At 38.4% G+C, this 23,540-nt stretch overlaps 1 protein-coding gene across 3 annotated transcripts in view; it reads left to right on the top strand.

Moving 5' to 3' along the window:
• The window catches only part of SLAIN1 (SLAIN motif family member 1), a 50,414-nt gene extending 48,315 nt beyond the window's left edge, over positions 1-2,099 (top strand). For all 3 annotated transcript variants that reach the window (XM_054654956.2, XM_077173580.1, XM_077173581.1), the window contains one exon: positions 993-2,099. In XM_054654956.2, coding sequence (XP_054510931.2) covers positions 993-1,068 — 76 coding nt within the window. In that variant the 3' untranslated portion in view covers positions 1,069-2,099. The remainder of the gene's footprint in view (positions 1-992) is intronic.
• The last annotated feature ends 21,441 nt before the right edge of the window (positions 2,100-23,540 follow it).

Below are 23,540 nucleotides of genomic sequence, written 5' to 3'. Positions count from 1 at the left end.
GCAATGTTTTTGCTACTAGCAAAGGAGTGGTAGCAGAGAGTTGAAGCTGCTCTGTTGACTGACTTACTGACTGCCTGCTTTATAAGATATCTCTGCCTTTTTACAGCAAAAAGCATTTGGAAGGGAGAGGAGGCATCAGTAACTTATAATAAAAGCAGAGTAATGTGAAAACAAGGCTTGAGGTCTGCTTTTATATGAAACAGAACACATTTTTTTCAGCCGATTGGGATGTGACATAATTATGGCTGTGGCAGATTAGGTACAGAGCCTGCTGTGTTACCAGTACTTAGATCAAGTCAGATGGTTGCTTTTCCTTTGTTTAGTTTTACTTGAAATAGTTGCCTCAGTAGTACCTGGAGGGTTTGGAAGATGGTCAGGAAGTGTTTTGGAAGTTCTCATTTATGAGTGAGAGATGCAGCCCAGGTGTGAGGGTGGTGACCCGGGGGATGATGAGTTCCTGTCAGGAGTTGCAGTGCTGGAACTGGTGGGTCTGGAAACACATCATCACATGTCTTGTGACAGATAAAAGAGGGTCTGGAGCAGAATTGGTGGAGTTCTCCAGCTGATGAAATTCTTTGCTGCTTGCATGGTACTTCTACAAACTGCTGGTTTTTCATGAGCATGCTGAGCTTTTTGGGAAGTGTTTCCCATTAGCTCTCTGCTGCCCATAGTGACAAAAATATGTTTTTACTATCTTTATCCCTGAAAACGAAATCTAGCCATTTAGAGGCATCTCATTCAAGACTACAGTTATTCACCCAATTCCTTTTTACAAATCTTTCATGCTCTTCTCATTGGAAGTGCCCTTAATTTCACCTTAGATCTTTATATGTGCATTAATATGTAGCCAGAAATGCACCAGAGGGATGTCTCTAAGCAAGCCCCAAAGCCATTGTTACTGCAGAAGCAAATGATGTCTTTTACCTTGATCTTTCACAGGAATTATGACCTTCTTTTCCTTTTTTTTCCCCCTTGTCATTTGGTTAATACAGTTTCCTTCAGCCTCCAAAGACACTGTCATCACTGAGCACGATACGAGATGGGAACTGGAGAGACGGCTGCTATTGATGAAGGATGCCCCTCAACAGTGGAGAACACATAATGTGGATTTCATTACCCAGCTGGCTGGGTAACAATGATTTGGAAAAGGAGGGTCATACAGTATTATTTTCCCCAGGATCTTAATGTGTAACCATCTAAAATGCCGTGTCATTTTTAAAAAATGAACATCTTCAAGTCAAATACTAAATATTGCACTTAATCAGTTGCCTGAACAGCTGCATTGTTATCAGACTAACAATGGCAGTGTTGGCATTTGGAACTGAAGAAAGTATTATATGTGTGCAAAATACAAGAATATTTCCTTGGAACGAACTAGGAGATTTTGCTTTTGGGCAGCTTTGCCATACTGAAGTTCTGAGATAATTTATTCAGTGTAAAGGCATCACACATTTTATTTTGAATTTTGGGGTACTTAAGTATGTGCTTGAATTTTTTTCTAGTGTTTTCAGTACATTTTATTTTGTATACTTAAGTTCATTTAAACTTGCCTGAACCTTGAACTACAGAGAGATAATTTAACTTTTTCTGTGCCATAAATGATATTTTTGGGGTAATGTACTTTTTTAGTGCTAGAAACATATCTTACAGAATCTTACCAATTGGCAATACAAAGCAGTATATTTATGTTGCAGAAGCACAAAAAAAAAGGTAGCATTCACTGGAAATTGCCATCCAGCTGGGTCAGCATGGTTTTGTTGGTCTATCACCATTTGTTGAATTGTTAATTTATTGTCATAGTGTTTTGTATTTAAATGGCAGCATAAATCACATTGCACTTACAAAAGGTACAGTGATCCTAAAACTACTGTTGATTTTCAGTACTTTATTACAAAGAATAAAATTGTAATGTTTTATTAACAGTTGCTTATGGAAAATGAGTTTTAATGCAAATAAATCTTTTTGATAGATCTTTTACAAAATCCAGTTGCACTAATCAATGCTTTCTTATAATGGCATATGACTTAATATTTGATTACAACTGTGTATACTGCTGTTTTGGAATGTTTCAGGAAATAAAGAATCTATTTCAGCAATAATGCTGTTCTAGAGTGTGCCGTGTAAACATTGTGAGAATTTAGCTACTCACATCTACTTAGCTCCATAAGTTTTTACTTAACTGTTATAAAGATTATTCTGGATTTTTGCAAATAGTAACTGAGTTACATTAAAAAAATTTTTTTTTAATTGTGTTAGGAAGCCATGGTATGGCTAGAAGACAAATATGTATTATTCTCAAATCAATCTAACTATGATCTTAAGAGAGTTTTTCAATTTAATGTTTAGAGCATGCAAGTATGACTTGCAATGGAAAACAGAGATTGTGTACCTTTCACTGTGGCTATGAATTTGCTCTCAGTTTTGCTCCACGGTTGCTTGAGGACCTGCTTTTCTGAAAAGGGCAAGCTAAAATAAAAAGCAGAGGGGAAATACTTGTGAGTAAAACTTTCATTATGCTGAGAAGTGATATATACTAGTGCACTAGGATCTCTGCACAGCATAGCATTGTTTAACAGAAATAAACAGGTAATTTTTCATGCTGAAGTTCTTTTAATACAGTTAAAATCCTTTTTTTTTTCCTTTCCAAAAGAACAGAACTGTTGAAGAAGGTATCAAGAGTAATCAAAAAAAGAAATTAACCTGGCACAGGTAAGTATTTAAGCAGGAGTGTACCAAACTGACATTGTTTGTTAGATGCTTTAATTGAAAGAAATTACTTTCAGTTAAAGCAGTCAGTCATTTGTGTACAATCTGTGATTGTGGTGGGCTTCAGAGGCAGCTTGGGGGTGCTTTCCCTTTTGCCTGTGGGGAGTTCTGCAGCTCTCATGGCTTCTGGTGCTAGGGATCCAGCATGATCTTCATAAAAGATGGATGAAGGCCCATGGCAGTGATCAGTTTCTCATTGATGACAGCCCTGGTCAGAACTGTCTCTTCAATTTGTTCCTTGTCCCAGATAATGTAGGAATAGGATTTTACCTCTGTTCCTACATTATCTGGGACACCACAGCACCACATTACTTTCAATTTTTGAAATAGGTTGCAGCTGTTGTATTTAATACCGGGTTGTACACAAGAGGGCAGTATATACTTTGAAAATATTTTCTTTTTGGTAGCTAAAGCTGATCTGTTTTCCAGGCTCTAAGTATTAGGAGCTCTTTGAGAAGATCCATTTGTTTTCTCCTTTTTAATTACCCTGTTCCCTTGTAACACATGATGTCAATCATTGGTAACCTTACAGCTTTTCGGTTCTAAATGTTTTTGTCAAGTATCTGTCACACTGGATTCCATTAATCTCTAGAAGGAAGCCCAAGGTGTGAGCACCTGAATCTGAGAATCAAGAGAATCACACTCATTTCAACCATGGGCTGTGATACTGCTGCTGTTTGCCTGTAGCTGGTGGAGCTGGCTGTTTCCCCTCGAATTTACATCACTGAACAGGGTATTACTGCACAGTGTCACAGACTTCACCACAAGTCTCAGTGGGAGCAAGCTGAGTGGAATATGCAGCACAAAGTTACTTCTGTCAGGCTCAATTTTGTGAGAGGCAAAATCTCCTCCGGGACAATGGAAAATACAGTTATCTTTAAAAATAAAGACTCAAACTTACTTTTCGCAAGGAAAAAAATAATTTCTTAGCGTAAGGGAGCTTTTCTTTCTCTTTGGTTCTTCTCTTTCGGTCCACGAATGCAAATCCTGCTCCTGCATCCTTGTTACTGCATCCCAAAAATGATGTATCTCCTTCAGTCCAAACTGTACTCTTGGGCTCACCTCTTGAGCTACTGGGTGAGTCACAACCTTTTTCCTAAATGTCTTTTCCCCTCTCTCTTTAGTCAATGGGAATAAAACCCCTGTGTTTCCAGTCTTTGAGCCCCATAATCTGGCGCATTGTCTTTGATTTTTCCACAAGCTAAGAGTCTGAAGTCCTGCATTGAAGATACACATTTCTTTTTATCACCCCTACATATGGAATTCATCCATTACCTCCTCACCTGAAGTAATCTTCGGCCTCGCAGTGGCTTTGGTGTGTGAAATCTGTCCAAAGTAAAACTGCTAAGATAATTTTTCTCTCTTCTTTGACAGTGTCACTGCTTTGACCATTTCATGGGTATTGCTGATTTTCCCCTCTCTGTTGAAAATAATTGTTGTGATGTAGTTGTACTCTTCTGCAAAGCCATGGACACTATCCCATCCTCACTATTAGTTTCTCATTGAGTGTTGAAGTGAATTCCCATATCAAAGTCCATGATGCCAGCCTGGGTTGTGCATGCTGCAAGCAAAGCACCTGCTAGCTCCTTCTGTGTTGTAGGGAATTGCTGGGCATCTCCATTTTTAAATTCACCATCAAATACTTCTTAAAAGATTTTTTTCTTTGCCAAGCAGGACAACAGTTAAATTATCAGTGTTGTCATCTTTTGCTTTTAAGCCCACCATTTTAAATTTGACTGGTGATTATAGCTGTACCTGAGCTACAGATTGTTGGAGACATGGACTGCTGTCTTTTTCCTTTGGATTTTTAAGGTATGAAGCCCAGTAGGATTTCGGGCCCACCATTACAATGCCTGTATACTAATAAACATAATAAAAATCAGCATTTTCATACAGAACACACTATTTAAATATCCACTGTGAATGATGGGTGAGGTTTCATAATTAAAAGGATTTGGGGTAGTAGCACAATCACTCTTGAAAGCAGATATGTGGTGTTTAATCCTCTGGCATGACTTACTAATTCAGAAATACTGGTTAAAAAAGGAGGTGACTAAGCCTGGGTGACTTTCCCTGTCACTGAAAGTGAAAGGGTATGTGTCACAGACATCTTTTCACTAAAAATCCTTTCTTTAGGATTTTTCCTTCTGAGAAGCTGAGAGGCCTCAAAGACAGAAAGTAAACAATGGTTATCTGCTGCTGTAGAATGCAACAGGTGCACCTGTGATTGGCCCATCTTGGATGTTTATAATTAATGGCCAATCAAGAACTGAGCTATCTCAGACAGAGTCCGAGAGAGCTGCCTTTGTTATCATTCTTTTCTATTCTATTCTTAGCTTAGTTAGCTCCTGAGGAAACCTTTCCCTTCTTTTTCTTTTTAGTATAGTTATAATGTAATATATATATATCATAAAATAATAAATCAAGCCTTCTAATCATAGAGTCAACATTCTCGTCTCTTCCTTCACCTGAAAACCCCTGTGGCCACGGTCACAGGTATGTTCTGCTTAGTCTGATTTAGTTTTCTTTTTCCTGTTTGACCAGCCCATCTACTCAGCCACCTTTCCCCCTCATCAATATTTCTACCTCTTGCACTCCTGAGATTCAAACCTCATGATCTCTCTCAGTGATTACACATGCTCTTTGTAGCTCTTGTGGCTTGTGTGGCTGGTGCAGTTCTTGACCATCCACCTACAGATTCCCACCCTGCTATTCTGCTCCTTACTCTCCAGCCTGGGGAGCAGTGAGTGCTCAGTGTGTCTTCTGTCTCCATGAGTGGGACTTTCAGCTCTTACCTGCCAAGATAAGCAGTTGTGCTTAATCTGAATGAATGTCTGTGAGTAGGGGTCATACCTCTGCACTTGGATGTGACCAGGCTGCCTGGTTGCTGCAAAGGGAATTCAAGGGATTATCTTTGACCTAAAGAGGCCCAAGAGGTGCTGTTTCTACATGTGCAGTTCAACAATAGTTTATATAAAGTATCTCATGGAAGGAAGGGAGTGATTAGATAAGCGTATTCTTGAAACCTCATTCCTCTTTTAAATAAGCCATTTTATATAAGCCATAATTATTTAGATGACTTAAGCATTATGAATCCCTTGCCTATAAACAAACAAACAAGAATCCTTTGGTACCCAAATGTTGATTGTGGCATAATCATGGAATGGTTTTGGTTGGAAGGGAGTTCAAAGATAATCTAGTTCCAACACCCCCCACCACAGGCAAGCACACTTTCCACTAGGCCAGGGATCTCCAAACCCTGTCCAACCTGGCCTTAAACATTTCCAGGGATGGGGCATCCACAACTTCTCTGGGCAACTGTTACCATTCCTTACCACCCTCAGTGTAAAGAATTTCTTCCTAACATCTAATCTAAGCCTACCCTCTTTCAGTTTGAAGCTATTCCCCCTTTTCCTATCCCTATATGCTCTAGTAGAGAGTCTCTAGCTTTCTTGTAGGTTCCCTTTAGGTACTGCAAGGCCACAGTTGGGTTACCCTGAAGCCTTCTCTTCTGCAGCCTGAACAATCCTGATTTTCTCAGCCTTTCCTCATGGAAGAGGTGTTCCATCCCTCTAATCATGCTGCTGGCCTTCCTCTGGACTTGCTCCCACAGGTCCATGTCCTTGCTGTGCTGGGACCCCATAGCTGATGCAGCCCTGCAGGTGGGGTCAGAGCAGAGGGGCAGAATCCCCTCCCTGTCCCTGCTGGCCACACTGCTTTGGATGCAGCCCAGGATATGTATTGCTTTCTGTTACTTGGCCAAAGGTTGTATTCAGTCATCTTGAAGGACTTTTCCAAACTTCATGATTCTATGATTCTTGCTTAATTCTTTAAAGAAGTAAACACATTTCTTAATTCATCCATTACCTTTAGCAGGTATAGGATATGTATAAAAGCAGCTGGTAGTTCTTGTTTTTCACTGGTTCATGTGAACAATGGACAGATTTGGCTGTCTGAACCATGGTAAGAAGTTTGGACAATGAATTGGTTAAACTTTCAACTTTTTGCAGAGAAATACTTCAAAAGTGAACCTATCTTGACTTTTTGGAAGTAGAAAGAAGTTCGGTATCTAACACAGTCAAAAGGGGTGCACATTTCCCAGATGCAGATGTCAAAATTGTATGAAACTACAGCTAGATAAGCAACAGATAATGTTCACAGACTATTAAGTGACTGTTACTTGAAAAAATATATGACAAATATACAAAAATGAAGGCAACTCTGTTAGGTATTTGCTGCTTCTTTACTCAATTCAGCTCTCTTTGAAGAGGGATTGAACATCTGAAAGAGACTGTGCAAGTTGTTTTTGTGGCTGATCAGAAAAAAAGCCTTGTGGCTCCTAGCCATGGAGTAGACTTGGCCATGCAGTGTGGATCAGCAGGACAGATCCATTGCTCTGCAGTAGCCTTGTTGTTTTCCACGAGCACAGGTGCCCCCTGCACAGCTGGCACCCAGATGCAGCCCTGGCTGCCCACTGCTTTCTGTGGAGGTACCAGAGAGGAGACATTCCTTTCTTGCTAAGATTGAGTGCTTAAAAGAGTCTCATTTCTGGGGCAGAGTCCAATGAGACATTGATTCTCAAACATGTTATTTTTGTTCTGTGAGCATAGCTAAAAGATAATGTTTTGCTTTTTCAGACATGATCTTTCTGCTCTGTAGAATTCTTTCACTATGCTCATGCATTTGTTATTGTGGTTTTCTATTTTGACTAATATTTTTTAGTTAGAAGTATTAAAATAATGTTTCTTCTGTGTTAAAAAAATTTTGAAATAATATTTCTTCTTTGTTTCTGTTCACTTCTTGCCCCTGACATTTCTGTTGTTCCCCTAGAAAAACAAAATATTCTTTTGTCTTTGTGGCCAGACATATAGAAAGAATGAGCCTGTGGCCAAATTCCCAAACTGAGCTCTAGCAATCCAGCCAACCCTTAATACTTTGCAGTCTGCACGCAGATGTTACTAAACAAGGTATATTATCTGTATCCAAAAAGACTGAAATTTTCAGTAATAGAAGCAGCAGATAACATGATGAGGATGTCAACTAAAATACACCTAATCTAAAATTTTTGGAACCATTTGTTTTGCAATAATAGAAAACAGAAAAGGTACTTCTAATGTTTCTTTTGCTTTTCAACCCTTCCTGCAGGAGGTTATACTAATTTCAAGTTTGGAACCCTTGATACATGCTTTTTCTTTTCCTACGAATTTCATTAAGCCAATACAAATGTGTTGAATTCAATTTTAGCAATATGTTTAATGAATACTGACCTCTTTAGGAGACTTACATTGTTTCTAGAACTGAAATATTCCAATAGCTACCATCAGGGTATAATACAGTTTCTTTACATAATGTTGCCACTATCCCATTCAGTTCCTTTAAAATGTAAATAATTGAAAGTTCAGGAACTCAGAAGAAAAAAATATTTAGAAAAACTGATATTTTTTTTAAGCCAAAGAAAATCATAAAAATGTGTTTTGATTTAATCCATGTTTTTCTAGGCAGTCACTGACTGCAGTAAATTATGCAGGTCTGAGTAGGTAATACATATTCAATGGAAAGGATTTTTCTGTATATGAAAGAAGGAAAAAAGCATCAGACAAAAATGTATAGCTTTATCAATGGCTCACTCTTCACCGGATCTCAATTCACATTAAGCAACCTACTTCTGCCTTATAAAAAGGAACACTTTTAGCACCTGATCCTTTCAATCAATGAGAAGCAGCACTGATGACATAAAATGGGTCCCATCCCACTTAATTTACAGATGCAGCTACTTGGGTTGATGCAGCTGGGCTCAACTCCTTAAATTATGCTCTCATCTCACTGATAAGTGCAGTCTGATCCAGAAGCTCTGTGTGTGTTAGTGGAGCTTATCTTGCTTCTGAAGACATGGTATTACTTTGGCTCGTCCCGTGCAGGAGGAGCTCTGTGGTTGGGTGGGTGGGGTAGAGGGAGACCATGCATCTGCCTTACCATGTTCAGTACTATCAGCCTGGGAGCTGATAACAAATCTGTGGCTTTGTTATCCAGCCCTGTGGTTTGTGTGTGAGCTGAGTGATTCTCTTTGATGAGGAGCCAAATGTAATTATGCGCAGTCTGACAACATGGGCATGCTTTTCTGAAGCACTGAGTACTTGCAGCCCCAGCTGCATCTAGTTTAAGTGCTAAGACTTCTAGCACCTCTGGAATTAGACACTGGGAAAAAATTATCTTCCTGATATTGTCTTACTAAGGTCCCATTTAAAATGAAGTTTCATTACTGTATTTTCACAGGTCAGTATCTTAAAGTTTTCTCAGAAAGCAGTTTATACAATGGCATTGACTGAGAATGGCTTGGAATAAGATTCAGTGTCTGGGCATGGATATTTTGTACTTCTGTCGAATTCCAAACTCACTGCACAGAACATTCTGTTAAAAGAAGTGGTTTAGATTGTTTTGCATTGTCAGTGATCTGTTTTCCAAAGGAAACAGGAAGAAATGTGCTATTTATTTGGCAAGCTATTCCAGACAATTGGGATGATCATTTTCCCTGGCACACATCTTTATACGGAATTGACTGTAAATGCCAATATTGATTGAAAAGTATCAGGTATTCATAAAATTCCATGTTGACTTTATGATTTAGCAGAGCAAAAGCTACCCTTAAGGACATTAACATAATGGAGGGCTCCATCATGGAAAGCCTTAGCATCATTCCCAAGAGCAGACTTACTCTTTCCATATAGATTAAACCAACAGTTTGCTCCAGAAACTGATGTCCTGCTTCAAAATACAAATCACAGGTGTGTGTGGGGTTTACATAAGCACAAGCATATTTCCAAGAAAGATAGGGAGATGTGGAAATCTTGGAGTGTTTCAGCAATGTTTTGGAACATAAGCTGCTGAAAAGAGCCTTGTTTCCTGCTGCATCATTTCATAGCCTCACTCAATATCCTGTCTACTTTATATCCTCAGTGTGAACAATATATGATAAGATGAAAGGCAGTTTACATAAAAGCAGGCCATCTCCTTGAAGAGAACTTACAAAGTACATCTCCTGTATATTCCTTTAATCCTTTGTGAAGCAGTAAGCGGCGGCTTTGCCCTCTGTTTTGAAACTTTTCCTTAGTTCCACAGAGCGGTTAAGTTTGTTGTGAAATAGTTTGGGGTTTTTTTCCCCTTTCCTCTGGGTAGAAAAAGAGATATGGGAAAATTTGTCTCATGGCATGTGTTAGCCTGCGGATAGAATCACAAAGCAGTAGAAATGAATGCGTTTTCTTGAAACCTCAGTAGTACCAGAAAACCTGCCTAACATGCTCACACTTGAGTAATGGGATTAAATGGTAGTGTCTGTGGGCTGCAAGCAACTTGGATTTCATGGAATAAAGCCAAAAAGCCTTGTCCAAAGCAGCTGGCAGTCTAAGGGAGGGCATTGCCTAAGCTCTGTGCACCTTGTCATGTGAATAAAGCTCTTCCAGCTGCAAGTGAATTGCAGAACTGATTCCAAAATAGGAACAGTCAGTTCAGTAACTGAAAATCAGAAAACCTGGATTCTCTTTCCTATACATTTTCTCTAAGGCTGATCATTTTTGTGTTCTTTCATAATTGAGTTTCTCCTTATACTTCTTGTTTTAGCAAACTTACCATGTACACATAGAGTTGTTTAAGTTTTATGGGAACTACAGTGAAGCAAATATTTTTTTTTACTCTATTGAACACAGGTAGCAGTGAAGAAGAGCAGCAGAATAACAGAACTTCATAAGTCAAATTTGAAAATAAATTCTTGTACTTGTAGATTCATGTATCTTGTAGATATATGCTGTGTAAATGGGATTATTTTGTGTTATCAATGCATTTAGTCAATGAGCAAAGTCTGGCTAGCAGTTATGAAGTCTTTCATAACTGGCTTGCTCTCCTCACACGTGGGTGGAACTTTACATAGTGGGGTGAACATAAAACAAGTTTAGGAATCCATAAGGAAATAATTATGCACAGCCTGTTGGGTTTTGGGAATTGTTCTGTGTGCTGATGAAGTTTCATATTTTCATGTCATGCAAAAAATAGGAACAACTACAAGTGAAAGGAAAAGGGAGAAAGAGAATCAGAAATAAAGGTAATGGAAGGAAACAGCACTTGTTTGAAGACAAGGAGAGTTCCATAGGAGGTACTGATCTGTCATGTGCAACAGTGGAAAGGCCACAACAGGGAGCCACTTAATTGTCCCTATGCTGTACCCTTTGAGCTGTAAACAGAGAGCTGGTTTAAAAAAAATCTCCAGAGACATCCAAAGCACTGATAAGTGCTACTCATCCTTAATCTCGCACGTACTGATTCTTACCCTGAAGGATAGTGGGTTTTCCTGGGATGTGGGAGAGACAAGGTGAGAGAGGTACGACCTGAATTCAAGTAGCAGAAAATGGAGGAAATATTAGTGTTCTCTTGTTTCCACTATTACAGGTGCCAGCTACTAATCCAGCTGTCAAGACTGAGGAGAAGAAGGAGAGAGGATGGTAGAAAACTGAGATAATTGCAGCTCATCTGTATTTATTATTATATTACATTATATTGGGGTGGCTTACAAATGTAATACTGAACCAGAGCATCTAGGCTAGAACACGTAGTGTTCTAACAGTATATATTATGCATTCACTGGCCTTTCCATCACAATCCAAACACTTTGGTGTTTTGTGTGTTAAAATATCTAAATACAAATACCATTCTGTTTTCTCATACTCAGGGCAGTCAGTGTTAGTTCAGAACTGGAGCCATTCAGCTGCTGTGCACATGGTGTTGGTCAGGAGGTAAAACTGGATCAAGTCAAGAACAGGTTCCTGCCTTGAAGAGTTTAAAAGTCTGAAAAGCAAGGGAAAAAAGAAATATAATACTAAATAAAACAAACCCTGTGTACTTTTATAGAACAAATCAGATATGGTTTAGCTTGTTTGTACTTGAAAGGGAAAGGTCTCTGGCAACTTTCTTTGGCATCCTCTTTTTTGGATTTGCCACAGGAGCTGGGCTTGAAGTATTAGTTCTGAGATCAAGGACTCTGAGCCAGCGACCACACGACTGTGGTTATCCCGGAGCTGATGTGGACCCCTTAAAGGGGAAAGGAAGAGCAGGAGTGATAGCATCTATGATGACTTGAAAACCAGCAGAGGAAAAATAACATGGTTCTATTATTTGATGTTATAAAATCTTGTGACACTCTTTTTTTTCCCCGGTGTGTGACGTTCTGTCCTGCCTGGGTTTTTGACCACTCCTGAGAAGTTCCAACCAGGAAGCTTCTGTTCTTCATTTAAATTTGCATCAGCAGAGGCTGAATGAGCAGAGATTAAGTCTAAGTCTGGTGAAAACCTGCAAAAGACTAATTCTTTGTGGAGAAGTGTAGGGGTGGATCTGATTGTGGAGGTGGGTTGCCTACATGATACAAAATGTGATGTCTACCTTTGGCATTCCTGTCCTAGTTGGCAATCCAAAATACTAAATAAAGTTAGGAAGCATCCTAATTGCTGAGGGAAAAGAGAAACACCTCAGAGGACTGCTCCCATTAGGTCTAACTAATAAGAAATTCTAATTAAGTCCTTCCTTTTTTCCATTCTGCAGGTGCTTGAATTAAGTCTTCAGCAGAGATGACTCTGCTCACTTGGAATTCACAACCACAAATCCTCTAATGAGGGTTGACACCCACATATGCTCTTTAAAGAGATGTTTAGGATGCTAATTAAAAAGGGGCCATGAGCCAACCCCTGGCCTCAAAGCCGAATGGCACAAACTGGCTCATGACTGCAGAGCTGAGGCTTCTTCTGGAACTAAATTTATCATGGAGAGAGACACCTGAAGCAGCCTGAAAAGGAACTGGGGTGTGAACTAACATATAAATATTGTGCATTATTTTTGGGCCTGCTGCTTAACCCAAATTCTGCCTCATATTTAGCAGTAAAGATGTGCCTTGTGAGATCTGAAAAGAACTACCAGCCTTAAAAGATTCTCCAAGACAACAGCCCTCTATGCAGCCATCAATGGTTGCAAGAACTTCTTCCTGAAGAAGTGGTAGCCTATTTTATAGGTTCAAAGGAGTGCCACTGCCATGAAGTTCCCTCAACCTCTCCTGTTAAACTGGACAGAAAAACTACTGGAAACTTCAGGCCAGAAATAGAGAATAACTTTGCATAGCTTTGAATGCTAATAGTTAAGGGAAAGAAAACACTGTGTTGGTTGGGTTTGATTTGTTGCTTTTCTCCTGCAACTATTTCTGTAGATGAAACAAGTCTTAATTACAGGAATTACCATGCAGTTTAAATGCCTACAGTTCCCTTTATTTGTTCTATTTCTTAAAAAAAAAAAAAAAAAAAAAAAAAAAAAAAAAAAAAAAGCTTTGAAAAATCCCCAAAGAGGTAAGAGGTTTCTGTGAAGCAGTCATGGCAATTGTAGGTACAAAATATAGATGCAGGCTGTGTATATTATCACAGAAAGGCTTGTGTTCAGCAGGAGAATCTGAAATGCATCTGTTGTAATAGAGCCGTTTTCACTGCTTTTTTCTGGAAGAGGCTGCAGCTGTTAGATGTACTCAACATTGCAAACCTCTGTGCAGGTGGTAGTAACTAGCATCAGCAGACAGAACCTGTGGTTTCTGCCTGTTTGGGTTTTATTCGTGGCCATGGCTTACAAGAGTTATTATTTCAAAATGTGACCAGAAGAGGGGAGATCATGGTGGGGAAAATTAGCAGTCTTAAAATCCTAGTAATAGGATTATTAATTGCCTCAGTGTTTAGTTGCTATACTTAAAGCCATAAGCCAAACAAACACACTTTTTTTTTATTGCTCTGCAGATGCAAACTGGAACATAATAGCCAAAGGTAATTGTATCCATCCACAAATACTTTGCAAATACCTTTATGGAGTACCTCTTTAAAAAGGTTGTGCTCAGTTTTCAGAGGCTTTCAATGTGCATTGGCTTTGAAAAGTTTCCACAAAAAAAATATTTGCAGTTTGTATGTCCTGGAAGAAATCAAGGAACATTCCGCAACCTAAAATGGGGCGGAGTCACCACCAAATCAAGCCTAATGCAGTCAAGCTGTTGCTGAGCACTGGTTTGTTTCTAGAATGATCCCAGTTCTCTCTTTTGACCAGAGCTCTGGGTCAGCCAAAATACTATTTCAATCACTAAAAACCAATAGAGAACTGAAAAGTTTTCCTTTTTGTTCTCCATGGTTCTGACACCACCACAAGCACTGATAAGACATTGGGAAACTTGTTTCTGAAAAGTAGAAATTTCACAAGTAGAAGAAAATGGAATTAATGTTGCAACTGAAAAAAGTATTGTGCAATATAAATCCTCAGTTTCTAGGGGTCCCTATTTGATTGAATAAATAGAAATGGATCCATATTTCCCACCATCCTAGAGCCTCTGGTGTCTGGGGTGTCTTTCATAACTGGCTTGCTCTCCTCACGTGTGGGTGGAACTTTACATAGTGGGCTGAACACAAAACATTGCTGGGGTGGCAGTTACAAAGATGGTAGTGGAAGAGCATCTCTGCCCAGTAAAGTCCTCCAATTGGATTGTTAGAATTCAATAAAAGGTTTAAGCTCATTTAATGCAGTACTACTCTTGCCTTATTTTTTTCCATTTGGCTTGGCTTAGTATGCTTTGCTTTTATGACTCTATCTTGATTAAAATCTTTCCTGTTTTCTACAAGTTTATGCATTTATCTCACCATTGACCTCCGTGTTTACCTGAATCTCTGGGAAGTTATCTAGTGACGATTTGAAGTGCTCAGGAGAGAGAAAAAGACAAGAATTTTTCCCTCATATGGTTTTCTTTTGCTAATTGTCCTCCTCACTGGCAAAAATATGTGCCTTGTTTCTCACTTGAGTAATGTAAAAGTCATTGACTATCATTTTGATCATTTAGGAAAAATAGTTCACGGAGTTTCATGTCATGTGCTGTAACAAAGACAAGTTAATACAAATTCTCAGGCTTACAAAAAAATAGTAGGGGGTAAAACTTCAGGAATTAACTGTAAAATGCTAGAAAGATGAAGAAAGTGAATGTCCAACTTAACACATCTAATAGATTTTTTTTTAGTAGCGAGTACTGGCGCACCAGGAGAATCGTGAGTTGCTCTGAGCTTGTCATGTGGCATGTCCTAACATCATCAAACATTCTTTGCAGTATTAAACTTCCCTAGTTCAAACCATTTTATCAGACACACGCAAACTTGATTTGCCAGTAACAAGGGAAACTACCCTAAGGATATGTTTTTGAACATTTATTCAAGATGTATTTTGAGTGCTGTTTCAGCTTTCATTCCAGGTATTGGCAGAAACATTATTGCTTTTGCTGTAGATGAGCAAGGCTCTTTAACCTCTCCAGATACCAGGGAAATGAACACTGTGAACATACAGTTGAAAAATAGTTTAGAGAGTTTGTGTTCTCTGAAATGAACATTAAATAGATATTGTTTCACTACACACAGGGGACATGGAGTTCTGTTTTGAAGGTTCAGAAACAGCCCTATCTATTGTTTTAATAACTGCAGCTAGAAGAAACTGACTGAGAAAGCTCTTAAACAGCACTGCTATTGCTCCTATTCAAGAAAGCATGAAAATAGGTGCCTAAGATTAATTGCAATGTATATTTAATAAACTTAATTGCAAACTCTGTATGGGCTCTTCTGAATCTGAAGAGCCAAAGCACTCATGCATTAATTTCCAGTTCTCAAACATTTTTAAAATGCTACTTCTTAAAAACACAGGTCCATATATTTTACTGAGTTACGTCGAATAAGTTCAGCAGGTTTCAATAAAGCTGCCATTTTGAGGAACTCATTCTGTGTGTCTTAGTACTCCTAAAACAAAATTTCATTTTCTAAGATGGAATTGCAACTCTGCATTGATAGCTCTTTTTTTGTCTTTTGTCCCATTTTCTTCTGTCCCAGGGACCCAAACACTCGTGTTGTGAGAAAGCCTCAGTGTACTTTATTAACAGTGATTAGTTAGGCTTTTTAGAAGCCATTCAAGGGAGAACAGTGGCAGTTCTTAGCATTTTACAAAAGAGGTCGAAGGTACAGATGGTAATGTCTGTGTCTCATGCAAGTCTCATGACTTTTGGGTTTGTGCCAAGTGCTCTGCCTTCTGGAAAAGCAGCATTCACATCAGTCACCACCAGACAGTCACAGTGTCTACCTGAGAGCCTCTATGTAAATAAAAAACCTATGTTTAAGATATGTTCAGTTGTCTCTTGCATCTGTGGCTTTCTCATCACTAAAAATAATTGAGCTTTTTTCTATAGTTCTCAAATTTTCTTTTACAGATAGCAGTTTGCTTAATCACATAGCTTCATTTTAAGCTATGGAAATGAATTAGGGAGTGGAAGTGCTACAACATTGTAACTGAATTATCACAGTGGAAGAAGGGATGCTACAGGCAGCAGCTCCTGTGGCTTCTGTGTATGTGAATGTGCTCGGCTCTAAATCTTCATTCCACTTGGTGGCAAGATTGCAGATTTATACAGGCTAGCTCCTCAAAATCAGGCAGGCATGTGAAGAGCTGTAGAACCCCTTGTTGTTGCTGTCTGAAGCTTTACTTTGTACCATATTTGTTGCTCGTTTTGGGGAGAGAAACTCCCTGTGAATGAGGAGAAAATCCATCCCTGTCAGTGTACAAGGCAGCACAGCTGAGTCAGTTTTGCTCCTCCTCGTTACAACTGCTGAATGCAAAAACCCCTAAAAGGGGACATTTGCACAGCTGTCTAAAATACTGGAATATCTTCCCCCTTCCCTGAAGGAAATTTAAGTGTATCAAAAGATACATTCTAAAACCATTTTAAAACCCAGAACTTGAAACAAAACTTTTTTTAACTTGAATGACAAGAACTTGCTTGAACTTACCAGGGTTTTGGTTTTTTGGTTGTTTTTTTTTTTTGTTTGTTTTTTCTTTTTTTTCGGTGGGGGGGGTGTTGTTTGGTTTCTTGTGTGTGTGTTTTGGTTTTTTGTTTTTTTGGGTTTTTTTTGCTGTAAGCTATAAAAATTAGATTTCAAAATCATTATAGAAAATAAAGGAAAAAAGACAAGGTTGGATGGGGTTGTGAGCAATCTGGTCTAATGGAAGGTGTCTCTGCCCATGGAAAAGGGATTGGAAATAGATGATCTTTGAGGTTCCTTCCAACCCAAGTCAGTTTATGTTTTTAAGATACATCACAAAATAATATGCATGCACAAGGTCACCTACAATCTTCTTGTTCATTTTATGGAACCTATTTCTTTCTAAAAAAATATTTTGGACCAAAAGCAGATTATTGTATTTCTGAAAAAAAAAAGTTGGCATAAATTATTTCTAATAAGTATCAGAACCTGTGTATTCAGTAAATCACCATCCTCAATTTTAAGTGGATTTTGAAAGAAACAGCAAGACTTTGCAAGTTATCTTTTCACAGCCCAAGGGGAAAGCTCCCTCCCTTCCTTTCACACCAGCTATTCTTGACCACTAAATTGTCTTCCTGCTTCCTCCCTCTTAGATTTCATGTTTAAAGCTGCAGAAAGTTAAGATAAACAGGAGTTGTCACACTAACATATGACTCAGTAATACTGCACGGCTTTGTTGTTTGTTTTGTTTTTGTTTGGGTTTTTTGGATTTTTTTTTACTAGAACTAGGACTGCTAGTGTTGCAGGGTAATAGTATTTTTTTAAAAAATATGAGCAGCTGTCTGTGGATGCTTTAATTAGAATGGATTTCCTCATAAGAGATCTTTATAGTCTCACTCTTAAAGTAGATGGCTGTCATAATTCCCAGTCTGACAAGCTACACATGATTCTCAAGTTTCACTACCTTCCTTATAGCTTACATTTATGTGGTCTTTCAGATGATCCAAAAGCTGTTACATATGTATGTATGCTACCACAGAAGAGTGAACAGTCTGCTGCTGGCACAGTATAAAAGAAAAAAGGCCTAGTTTTATGATCTGTGTCCCAGGATCTCAAATGTCTACTCAGAATAAACAGGAACTTTTAAAGTTTTGTGCATGACACACCCCCCCCAGAGCACTGGTAAACTGCACTGCATCTTTTTGCCCAGAGAACAGGAGGCAGAGTAAGAATTCTCAAGTTTGAAAGCTTTTATTCTGAGATAATAGGATTTTTTTTTTTTTAACCACCTGACATGTAAAATATATATCTCCTTCCCCTCTGAATAGGTACATTCCTGTTGTAGGGAAAATAAAAACTATAGGGTTTGTAGGGTTGTGGTATTCCCCTTACCTCAGTGATTTTGCAGATGGTGAAATTTGCCTCAATGTATGTCTGCAGACCTTTCATACTTGGTGAAGAAAATCACATTTCCTTTAGGACAGGGACTATCTTGTCAAACATCTGAGCAGAATGCACTGTATTGACCCACAATTATGGATACCCAAATGATCCCCAAGTGGCTCTAATGAAACACAGTCCTGAGCAGTAACAGCCAAAGTATACATGGATTTTAAGGCAGCTAAGGAATGATTCTCAATACTGAGTGCCACTAAGGCACACTCAAAAACCAGAAACACTCTGGTGTGTGGTTCCTTAATTCCAGCTTAAGAAGTACTCTTATAAAAAAAAAGAAAAAGGGACTTGCTTTGGTTTTTCATTTTTGTTTAATCTTTAATAAAGCTTGTCTGCCCTCCTGCTTACTCATTATTTTGGAAGTTTTTTCTTTACTATATTGAAGGGAACTAATTTTTTTTTAATTTCAAATGTATTTTCCCACTTATTGCCTATCAAAAAGAATTTTTCATTTACTCTAGAATTGTTTTTATACAAATTCTCTCGCATCCTTACATTTTTGCTTTACTGCAGAACAGTACACTAGTGCATTCAGTGCACTCTCTTCCATTTCTTTAAGAAAGAGTTTTACTGAGAAAATGACTTACGGATTTCTCTTTTCTTCTTAATCCTGTTTTTCTTCCCTCTTGTCTTGTGCAGGTGACTTAGATTTGTAACAGCTGAGCACTGCCCTTCCAAGGCTGGAGAGAAGTTGTAGCACAGTGCAGGAAGAAGGACCGCAGGTGCCTGTGTCATGCCTGTGTTCCTCTTTCCCAAATTCTGTCAACATTTCTATCCCATGCAGTGGGGCTCTTCCACTGTCTCTCTTTCCATGGCATCTCTCCTGAACATTAAATAATTGTATGCCTGTGTTCATGCTGCTTCTGCTTATGTCCCTTCCTGACAAGCATTTCTCTGTACAGACTAGTGGGTTTCAGGTTGAGGAAATCTATATTCAGGTGCAGTCCTGAATTCAGGTATGGATGGGTGTGTTGCTTGTTGGTCAAGAAAGACAACCCTGTCAGCTGGAAAAAGTTCTTAAAATTAAAAGTCATTATTTGCATTGGCTTACTAAGGATTTTATTTGGTCTCATTGCCCTTGAAAATCTCTGAAACAATGGTAAATTGTTGTGGAAATGTTTTTGACTTTTGTGCCTCAGGTCTAATATGAATGTATTCAGCCCACAAAATCAAAGGAGCTACTCTGATTTCAATGGGTTGCTTGTGTGCCTAATTTTGGAGCAATGGTCTAGCCACAGTAATGTCCTTTTTTATTCTACTGGGCCATGGCATTGGAAAGCTCTCTCTTGGTGGGGTCGCGCTGAAAAGGCCACCTGGGAAACTCAGCTAGGACAAAACACAGCTGCTCAGTTTGCTGAGCAAGGATCCTCTAAGGAAGACCTAACACAGTGCTTGATAGTGGAGCCCTGGAAAATGTTAAAAATAGTCTTTGAAAATGTTAGGCTTTGTGTTTCCTCAGATCACTGCACCTGCGTAAGCAGTATGATAAAAGATATAATTGTTAGATGTGATGATTGTTTAGTAATTAAATATAATTATTATATAACCATAAGAAGAATCGTGAGAAACTATGTTGGAAATTTAAAGGGGGCTATGTTTAGCTGAAATCTGTGTAAACAATAGAACAATATAAGTTTAATAATTAACATGAAAGTTATATAACGATAGAGTATAAAACACGTTCACCTCAAATGTATGGTCGGAATCAGATTTGGGTGGAAAACTATGCTGATTCCCAGAGCTCTTGAATAAAAAGCACTGCATATAATCGCTTCTGTGATTATGTGTTTTTGAACGCTAACATGCTCACACATCTCAGTTCTTTCAAGTTTGGTTGGAAGTGAAGAAGAAAGTACTTTACAATAAAGTGCCTATTGGTGTCTGGGATGCCTTTTGGATGGCCTGCTGCCTGCTCACAGTGGGCATTGTTCAAAATGCTTGAACTGCTGTACCTGTTCTGGACTGAGGCTTTGGACAAGGGAACTGACTGAGGGATCTGTGTCTTGCAATGGTAATAGAAACATGATCAAGACTTACAGGTCTCCTATAACATAACGATGATGATATTTGGTTTAACCCAAGCAATGTGTTCAGCACAATGTTTCTATATACATTACTATTGGATGTGAATAGCCTAGAGTGCATGAGAAGCACAGGAAGAGAGGAAATTCATTGGTGGAGATAACTCGGTGCTTATCATTACTTCCATGTCTTCTAAGGTTTCTTGGGTACTATTTGTTTTCATTAGTTTTAAGGTTTTTTCATGAAACAGTAGCTAAATTATACAAAAGAAACTCCAAAGCCAACAAAGGCAATTGGCCAATTTTAAAACACAAAGTGTAGGAAGGAATACCCTTCCAGCTTTTAGAAGTTAGCTTGTCTGTACATGACTGCTAATATAGTGAACAAACTGCAGCAGCACTGAAAAAACTGGACTCTAAGTCTAAATACAGTGAAGGTTTTCATCAGTATGTATTTGCCTGTCCAGATCTTCAGACCAGGTGTGAATTGCTTCCTCAGTGCTTTGACCTCAATCTGTCAATATGATCAGCTTGCGGGTGGAAATGCAAACCCACGTTAGCAGTTGCCAGCAGTAACATCTGAATGGCACAAGGGCACAATCTCTCCAGTCAGTATGAGACAGAGTTTCCAGCAGCTGATCTGGCTGCATGAAAATGAAATTTGCTACTTCGAATACAAAAGGGGCCTTTCTCTTTTGTTTGATTTGTGTGTTTGCCTACTGTATATGCCTGCTTTTTCATTGCTTTCATGTATTCACAGTTCAGCACCAGTAAACGCATAAAACAGTACAAACAAGTAATAAAACAAGAGAGGCGGTTTTGTTATTTGATTTATTAATCTAAGTGGAGATAAAAGCTGCCAAATGGGGCAACTGATAGAGAACAACCCTGTTGTACACACCATTTGCTCCTGCTGGGCCCACTGCCTTGCCCCCTCCTTCAGTGCTGTTGCAGGTGTATCGAAGTTGCTCTGTCATCTGTTCTTCTTTGTTTCTGAAATATTAAAAATATATAGTAAAAAATATAATTTCTGAAGGGATGTATTTAAATGAAATTGAGTCATCCCAAAGTTAGGTATCTCTGTCAAGCTGTCCATACAGGATTTCCCCATATTCAACAAAGAAAGATAAGATTCTCTTTGGAGCAATTTTTCTTTCACCTTTATTCAGGTCGGCATCCCCATGGAAGTGTCAGAGTCTCTTCATTAAAGCTGAGAGGACCAGAGAGGATCTAAGAACTAAATCATACTCTGTGATGAGAGGAATCCTGTCCCCAGTCTAACTCATCCCTGTCATGGCCTAGAGCCTCTGGGATGCAAAGAGTGTTACCCATCCTTTCAAGATTCCTGCCAGTGGAACATTAGGATTGATATTAAATTAATTAAAAGACTCTTTCATTGACAAAACTAGAGTTCATTTCTTCCAAACACTGCTTCTCTTCCCAGTGATAGCTTGTGAGAGTGTGTTTGCACATTTAAAATAAGTGATTCAATGTCATATGATATGTGCCCATGGGAAACTTCAGAAAGACTTAAATGGTGCTGGAAATGAACCTTCTCTTTCTTCTTTGTGCAGGTACTCACATACAATGTTTGTACCACTTGTATAGTAAACAAGTTTTGGGTTTTTTTTGTCTGAAGCATTCTGATTGCTAAGTTACTGTAGACATTAAAGCAAATATGATGAACACTAACTGCTCAAGTAACCACTGGAGTTTGTGCAGAAATAAGGTGCTGATGGGCAACATGGGAGGCACCCATCACACTAATTATGTAGGAATAAGACATTTCTCCCCAGTTTTTTTTTAATTTCATCGCTTTCTTACTTTCTCTCTATTATGTTTCTTATCCTTAAATGTCAATTTGTCATCACTTACAGCTGTTCTCATCCCTGACACAAGTATGCTTCTCTGTGGTTTCTGCTCACAAATTGTTTACTCCTGATTCCTGGAGTTATAGGAACCACTTGTTTCCCTGGTAGTTAGAGTCATTCACATTTAATGCATTCCTAAACAGATGTAAATGTTGAATAAATCATCTCATGCTGATATGGTATGGCTTTGCAAAGTAACAGCTACATACAAGAAGTAGTACTCTCTTAACAGATAACTGAGAAGAAAATCAGGTTGCCTGTTTTTTGTCTTTATTCCAAAAAAAAAAAACCAAACTTTTCTAGAAACTGAGTTTTCTTTTTACTAGACTCCAGTACAAAAAAGCTATTACCTATTTCAGAATTTTGTTGAGGAAGAGCCACAACAATAAAGGGGTATAAATTTTGTATTGATGTTGGTAATATACTAGGAAAATACATTATTTAATATTCTATTTTTTACTAGAGGGAGTTTTTTAAAGGATTTTAAGATAATCAAGCTAGGTACCTCAGCCTGATATCAGTACATTCTTTTTTTTTTTACTGTAATTTATGTGAAATAAGTAGAGGTATATCCACAAGAGACTCCTGGCTTTAACTTCACCCTTTTGATTTATGTTAGAAGTATAATTTCTAGATTTTTTTCTTGGAGGTATTCTCATGAAAGTCAGGTGTCTAACTACAGTATCTTAAATATGAATTTCATTTCCTATTTAGTCAATAGAGGGAAATACTTAGCAGGAAGGTAATTCAGTCTTTCTGAAATGCTTACTTCTCTTCATTGACTGCAGTATCAGATATTTACACTTCTGTCTCAGTTCCTCACCAAAATATTAATAATTACAGGGAATGAATCCTGGCTCTATTGTTGTACATTCAGATCTTATGTTAAATGATGATTTCTGACAAAGTGCTGGATCTAATGCAGACAAAGGATGTCCAGATGAGGAAATGGAAAGTGCAGCAGTTATCACATGCTTTGAAAACTCAGAGAATTCAATGCGACCAGTAGCAGGTAGGATTTGAGACAGAGAGAGCTTGCAGAAATACTCTGCATTTATAGATATGTTGCTGCAGAGGAAAAAGCAAAAGACTCTGAGGATCACACAGAATAATTTTTAGGAAGCAGAGAAGTAAAATCAAAACAAATTCTCTGTCCAAAAATAGTTCCAAGGTGGGAGAATGGCCCTTGAAATTTGACGGTGAGTAATTATAAACAGTAAATTTTTCAGTATGGTAGGAAAGAATGAGGACTGTGATTTTTAGAGCAAAGACAGCTGGAATTTTAGCTCTTCTCTAGGAGACTGGCTATAGAAAATGGAAACTCTTGGCACTTAGGTAAAGGAAATTCAAAACCTTAGCCTGGAAAAGGTGTCAAGATGCAAAAGAAAGGTCTAATACCATCTTTCCTGGAGATTAAAACAACATGTTAATTGTCTGAAAAAATGATTTTTGCTCTGATTTTTTAAATAAAACTGTGATCTTTACTGTGTAACCCACAATTTTTCCATCCATTTAGCTTGGTTTTCACAGTGTTTTTCCATGGAGGTGAAGAAACTTTGAGCTTCTTTCAGTGTATACAAACATAC

This window comes from Agelaius phoeniceus, chromosome 2, assembly GCF_051311805.1.
Source record: "Agelaius phoeniceus isolate bAgePho1 chromosome 2, bAgePho1.hap1, whole genome shotgun sequence".
Lineage (NCBI taxonomy): Eukaryota > Metazoa > Chordata > Aves > Passeriformes > Icteridae > Agelaius > Agelaius phoeniceus.
Note: the sequence above shows the minus strand (reverse complement) of the source record. Positions and strands in the feature narration are given on the sequence as shown.